Below are 7,174 nucleotides of genomic sequence, written 5' to 3' on the forward strand. Positions count from 1 at the left end.
ATTTTCCACATTTTTACCTGTATTCATTATCAGTTATATCTTAATTTACTGCATAATTTCTTTTTTGTTTTTTAATATTTGAATCACTTTGTTTATTTGGTTATCTTACTAATATTTATTTATTTATTTATTTATTTGTTTATTCATTTCTCTTTTTATTTATTTATTTTTTTTTTTATAGGAACTGCATCTGTTGCAGTAGCTGGTCTTTTAGCTTGCTGGAAGTATACTGGTAAATCACTTGCAGAAGGAAAATTTGTTTTCTTGGGTGCTGGAACTGTGAGCTTATTTATTTGAATTTTAATTGAATTAAAAAATCTTTAGAAAAAAAATTCTTTCTACACAGTAACTTTTTACATGATTAACTAATTAATAACATAATTAATAACTTTTAAATTAGTTTTTATTATGATAATATATAACATCATGTAACTAAATTGGTAAGTTTTGTTACAATTATTTTAGGCTTCAATGGGTATTGCTGAATTGTGTGTAGCAGAAATGATAACAGAAGGTTTAACAAAACAACAAGCATATGATCGTATTTTTTTAATGGATATTGATGGATTGATCACAAAAAATCGGAAAAATCTAAGCGATTTACATAAACCTTATGCAAAAGATTTACCTGAAACAAAAAGTTTACTAGAAGTAAGTATATTTGTTCTATCATTTTCACCATACATACTTATAGAAGAAATGCATTGAATTGAGGTTGAATTGAATAAGTTATTTGAAATGAGATAATGATGATACGATTAACAACGAGTACTTTCTTAATTTTCCCTTTAACTTTCGATTAAATTAAGTTATTGAGAGAAAAAAAAATTAAAATTAAATTTCATGATATTTTGACAGGTTGTAAAGAAAGTGAAGCCATGGGGTTTGATTGGTGCCTCGACAGTACGTGGCGCTTTCACTGAAGAAATTGTTCGCGAGATGGCATCAATTAATGAACATCCCATTATTTTTGCACTTTCAAATCCTACAAATAAAGCTGAATGTACAGCGGAAGAAGCTTACCGTTGGACTGATGTATGTTTCTAATTGCTTGTATGTATGTATGTATGTATGTGTGTCGGTTTCAGTCGCGTTTGATCGGAGAATCATTCGATAATTAAATTTTTGAAAATTTGAAAATATAATTTGATGGAAATCATTAAGTACTGTACGTTACCTGAATATGTTGTGTTATCTAAAAGAGAGATGTAACATGAAAAGTTGAAATATTTCCAGAATTATTTTATATTTGTTTCAGGGAAAAGTATTATTTGCTAGTGGTAGTCCATTTCCAAATGTGGAGTATAATGGAAAAATTTTTAAGCCAGGTCAAGGAAATAATGCATACATTTTCCCAGGTGTAGGCCTCGGTGCTATCCTTTTCAACGTGCGTCATATTGATGATGAGACATTTCTGATTGCTGCTCATGTTTGTTATTACTTTCTTTTTTTAATACTTTATTGCTACATTATATATAGGAAAATAAGTGCTATGAAAAGACAGTTGCTTGTTTTACATTTTTTTTTCTTGTCTTTGTAACATTCACTCTTGTGGATATTATTTCCCTTGGACTTAAAGTAGACATTTTCCATGAGCACCATTAAAATTGGTATTAAATTTTAGACATTTGTAATGATTATTATTCGTACTTGGATGTTTTAGTTGACATATAATTACTATTGCAGGAGGTTGCAAATACTGTGACAGATAAAGACTTCAAACTAGGCCGCTTGTATCCACGATTAAATCGCATTCGTGAATTATCTGTGAAAATAGCCCTTGCGGTTGGTGAACATGCATATAAGGTTCGTTCCAACTTTATATAGATATTATTAAGATTTTTCATTCTTTAGTATTTTGACCTACCTGTCTTTCAAATGATAACGAATGGTATCCTTTTGTTAAATTATCATAAAAATCCTCTCTTTTCTCTATTATTTTTACATGTCATTTTTTAGGTTTTATTTTGCTTGAAATAACGATTTAGCTTTTAACCTTAACAGAGTTTTTTGTAAAGTTTAATGTACTAATTGGATGAGAATGAATGACATAATAAAATGTCTGAAAAATTTTTTTATTTACAATGAATTAATTATTTCAGAAAGGTATGGCAGGTCTTTATCCGAAACCGAACGATATGGAACATTTTGTGCGTTCCCAAATTTACCAGACAACATACGATGAATTAATCAATGTTACATATGAATGGCCAGCTCATGATATGAAACATGGTTTTCCGGTACCAGTTTCACGTCGTGAAAGTGTCGACGAATAGATGACGAAACAATCATTAGATCAGTGATTAGATAGTATGAGTAAACGGCTTTTACTTAAAAGTATCTCATTTCATTGTTGTTGATTAATCTGACAAATCTCAAAATATTAAATATCAATTTCTTAAGAGATTAATTATTATTGATTTAGAATTATTTATTTGATGCCAATGATTGTCTGTAAAGACATTATGCGTTTGTTAAATGTATATATTGCTGCATAATAGTATATACTTTATAAACGTTGTATTGATTGAATTAAACTATAAATTATTACTGCTATCTTGTTTCATTTCATCTTAGACATTGTAGTCTTTCATTAATTTCTTTTTCTTATGCATCAGTTACTTTTAAATAATTTTATGCTACTTAAAATACATTCTAATAAATGTTGTTTTAATTTAAATTTTTTGTAATGAAACAATAAAATGGTAGTTTTAATTAATTTCAAATATAATCTTACATAAAGTTATTCTTAATTCATGATTATTAAGCATATATGACAATACCAAAAATAAACATCTAAGCTGATATGGTTAGAAATAGCTGGGTTTCTTCTTTTCTTTTTTTTTTTGTATGAAAGAATATGTGATACTACAATTATCGGATTATTCTCTCTAAGAAATACCGAGAAATGAATTTAAATTAAGTTACGAATTAAAATTTCATGTTTTTATTCGAATTTCATTTAAAGCTTTGTTAATTTATCAGCCGATTAGGATAATCCATATGATAAAATATTGGTGATAGTATGTAACTCTAAATTTATCGGAAGCATTTTTTCCTTTTTTTTTTTTACAGCAATGAAAAGTTACAGTATCAAAAAATTAAACAAGCATATTTAAAAGTCATTCTGAATAACGTTTTAATTAAATAAATTTATTAAATGCAAATTGAATTATATATATGTTTTGAAATTGCTAACATAATTTTCTTTAATTTTTTTAAAATGTTAATCTTAAATTTATCTACCAGTAATGGTTGGTTGTTTATCAATCATCTTGTTCACTTATTTTTCATAAAATTCAACAATATCAAAAAAATTTTTAAAACTTTATTGATTAATTTTTTATCATACTGTAATCTTTTGTATTTCTTTCATTAATATATAATAGGTTCTGTATCAATTGTTGCTATCACAACGGATATTTTCAAAGATTTGTTTGAAACGAAATGTAATGATATCAACTTTTAAGTAAGTAACATTTTTTTTTATTTGAATTTTTTAAGTAAAACATTAATGAAAGAGAAATTAATTTAAAAAAAAAATGTTTAAATTTTAGAATTGCTTCTTTTTCTTTTTTTTTTTCTATTCTCAAAGATTTGAAATAACAAAATGTCATTTTTTAATATTTTGGTTTTTTTTGTTAATACAAGAAAATTATCTTTAATGAAACTAATGATATTGGAATAATTAATGTTTAAATTGAAGTTATATTACAAAACGAATAATGGGAAATAAGCAAAACAATGGAAATCATCCGTTTATGGATGAACCAATTCCGGAATGGTGTCATACGCAAGATGATATTAATTTACATATGTTATATCGGCAAGAACGTGAAACACCTAAAAAACGTGGAATTGAACTTCTAAAAGATAATCGTACATGTAAGGTAAAATTTTTTCGTATTTTCAACGTTTAAAGTAAGTAAACAAAAAAAAAAAAAAAAAACGTAAGAATTTCAACGTAAACATTCTTACTGCAAGCTAACAATTCAAGCTATAAGTTTATTTGAAATAAAGCTCAAAAAAAAGGTAAAAAAAAATTAGCATAATTTATTATTTTGTTAGCAAGATTTTCAAATGATAGTAGTAGGATTTACCGTCGAAAATAGTAAGATTATGAAATTAAGTTTATGAAAATTATATCTCAATTAAAAGATAAATAATAATTTTGCTGTAATTTAATTAGTAAATTTAATTTTTTAAAAAAAATTTAATTAGTAGAATTAATTTTTTAAAAAAAATTTAATTAGTAAGATTAATTTTTTAAAAAAAATTTAATTAGTAAAATTTAATTAGTAAAAATAAAAAATAATTAGTAAAATTAGTAAAATATCAAATAGTTGCATTAATACCATTTTCATCATTATTATTAATTACACTTCCAAATTAGTTATTTCATGAAAATTATCCATATCCTAACATTCCATTTGACAATCATAATTGCAACCCACAACATTCCTATCCGGAAATCTCTTTTATTATTTAGCAAAAGTTTACAACTACTATCAATCCCTAAATAATATCCATTCATTTACATTAATTAATTAACATCAAAAAATTTTCAATTCATTCTTCCTATAAGCATTATATAGTAGTATTCAATTTCAAATCAATAATGTGAATTTAATTTTTTCTTTTAAAAATATTTTTTCTAAAATCAAATTTAAATATTAAAAAAAAAAACTAATGGTTTATATGTTTTTTACAGGGAATGGCATTTACATTACATGAACGACAATATTTTGGAATTCATGGTTTATTGCCACCAGCATTTATGACCGAAGATCAACAAGCATATCGAGTTATTACCAATCTTCGAGAACAACCCGATAATTTAGCACGTTACATTCAATTAGATTCTTTACAGGTTTTTTTGTTTTTTTAAAAAAGAATTACTAATATTTTATGTTACTAATAGATTTTCTTTTTTTTAAAATTATGATCAATGAATTATAATATTTTTTATTTTTTTCACGTAATTTTTTTGATTGTTTTTTGTTTTTTTTTGAATTAAAAAATTAAAATTTAATAATTTTTTTTTTACCAAGATTATCAGGTATTATATTGAGAATAGTAAATTAAATTTGTTAAAAGTGAAATGAATTTTTGCATGTATTTTTAAAGGATCGTGATGAAAAATTATATTATCGTGTATTATGTGATCATGTTAAAGAACTTCTTCCAATTGTTTATACGCCAACTGTTGGTTTAGCATGCCAAAAATTTGGTTTTATTTATCGAAAACCAAAGTAATCAAATTTTAAATCAAAATTTTATTTCCTTTATTTTTTTAGCATTAATTATATATGAAGTGATGAAATATATATACAATATTATATATTTATATATTTCTTCATTTATTCATATCCTCAAAATTATGAAATCTTACTATCTTTTCATTATTTATATCCCATTAATTGGGAATGAAAATTCCTTCATTTATATCATAATCTTAAAATTATTAATCTAATTATCTTCCTATCATTTATATTTACATTAATTAGGAATGATCTATTCATATTTTCAAATTTGATCGATTTAAATTATTTTTTCACCATTTCATGTTTTTCCATTAATTAGGAGAAAATTTGATGATTTATTTTGAAAGGATACAAAGTAAAATGTAATAAATTTTTACTAATATTATTTAATTCAGTGTTAAAAAAAAAAAAAATAAAACCTTTCTTACAAAATAACCAATAAAAAAATTGTTTAAAATATGTTTGAAATAACTTTGTAGAGGTTTGTATGTAACGATAAATGATAATAGTATTAGCAAAATCTATCATATCCTTTCAAATTGGCCTGAAATTGATATTCGGGTTGGTACTTTATTTTATTTAAAAAAAAAAAAAATAATTAGATTATATCTCAAATTCTGTTCCTCTTAATACGATTATTTGAATAATTTTACAATGCGACAATTAAAATTCAATTTTTTTTTTTTAAATTATCAGATCAATTGCAAAATTATCGTAAAATTAACAACAATTATAATTACTGTCATAAATTAGCCTATTTAATAATATAAAATAGTAATTTTATCAAAATTATTTGTATCCTTCTACAAAACCTTTACTTGAAATTTTCGACACTTTTATTTACTCCTTTTAATTTCCTTACTTATACCCGCCAATATTTTTATTTATACCTTTAGATACCTATACTAATATTTTTATATATCTTTGCTTACTTATCCTATTATATTTTTACTCATGATAAGTTTAATTTTACTGATATATGCATATATTCAGGTGATTGTGGTAACAGATGGTGAACGAATTCTTGGTCTAGGTGATCTTGGATGTTATGGTATGGGAATACCTGTAGGCAAATTATCTCTTTATGTTGCTCTTGCTGGTGTACAACCAAAATGGTGTTTACCGGTTGTATTAGATGTTGGAACAGATAATGAAGTAAACATTTTCATTAATTTTTTTCTTTATCTTAATTTATTGTTACTTTCTTTTTTTTTTTTGTCCTGTAAAATTATCATCTAATTTTAATCAAAAAAAAAAAAATCCTTTTACCTTATTAGGGAAATGAAAATTTTCATTACTAATTATACATAACTATAATTTATCATATCTATTGATAATATTAATGTAATATCTTTGCTTATCATACATCATATAATAAGTTATTTGAAAAATGATAAATACTTATTTATTGATTGAACATTTATCATTTATATGTTTAATTAGAATTGATCGAGAAAAAAGTTTCCTTTTTTCTCAACTATACTTTATTTTCATTATAATTTTCAGTATTTTTTCTTTACCATATTTCATTTGAATGAAATATATTTCAATCCATTTAAAAAAATAAATAATAAATTATCATCATGAATTTTAATATTTTATCATTTTTAAAAGCGAAATGATAATTTATTTCTGGTGATATTTTACGTAATAGGATTAATTTTAATTTTGTAGGATTAATTAGGATTAATTTTAATTTTAATTTAGGAATATATATATATATATTTTTTCATCCTACAGACTTTATTAGAAGATCCATTTTATATTGGATTACGTCGAAAACGAATACGTGGCGAAGAATATGATAATTTTATTGATAATTTTATGAAAGCATGCACTAAAAGGTTTTTCTTTCTTTATTTTTTTACCTTTTTATAAAATTTATTTCAATTCAAAGGAATAACACTATG

At 23.5% G+C, this 7,174-nt stretch overlaps 2 protein-coding genes across 2 annotated transcripts in view; both read left to right on the forward strand.

The window, feature by feature from the left end:
* Positions 1 to 2,276, forward strand: part of LOAG_18532 (malic enzyme) — a gene marked incomplete at both ends in the record, with an annotated part of 8,582 nt that extends 6,306 nt beyond the window's left edge. Inside the window, 5 exons of the mRNA XM_020451195.1 lie at positions 466 to 651; positions 859 to 1,035; positions 1,259 to 1,429; positions 1,687 to 1,806; positions 2,103 to 2,276. Coding sequence (XP_020305043.1) covers positions 466 to 651; positions 859 to 1,035; positions 1,259 to 1,429; positions 1,687 to 1,806; positions 2,103 to 2,276 — 828 coding nt within the window. The remainder of the gene's footprint in view (positions 1 to 465; positions 652 to 858; positions 1,036 to 1,258; positions 1,430 to 1,686; positions 1,807 to 2,102) is intronic.
* A 1,449-nt stretch (positions 2,277 to 3,725) lies between these two features.
* Positions 3,726 to 7,174, forward strand: part of LOAG_18533 (NADP-dependent malic enzyme) — a gene marked incomplete at both ends in the record, with an annotated part of 4,927 nt that continues 1,478 nt past the window's right edge. Inside the window, 6 exons of the mRNA XM_020451196.1 lie at positions 3,726 to 3,890; positions 4,712 to 4,870; positions 5,128 to 5,252; positions 5,744 to 5,825; positions 6,258 to 6,419; positions 7,005 to 7,108. Of these exons, the coding sequence (XP_020305044.1) occupies positions 3,726 to 3,890; positions 4,712 to 4,870; positions 5,128 to 5,252; positions 5,744 to 5,825; positions 6,258 to 6,419; positions 7,005 to 7,108 (797 nt within the window). The remainder of the gene's footprint in view (positions 3,891 to 4,711; positions 4,871 to 5,127; positions 5,253 to 5,743; positions 5,826 to 6,257; positions 6,420 to 7,004; positions 7,109 to 7,174) is intronic.

Source organism: Loa loa (assembly GCF_000183805.2).
Source record: "Loa loa unplaced genomic scaffold supercont3.350, whole genome shotgun sequence".
NCBI lineage: Eukaryota > Metazoa > Nematoda > Chromadorea > Rhabditida > Onchocercidae > Loa > Loa loa.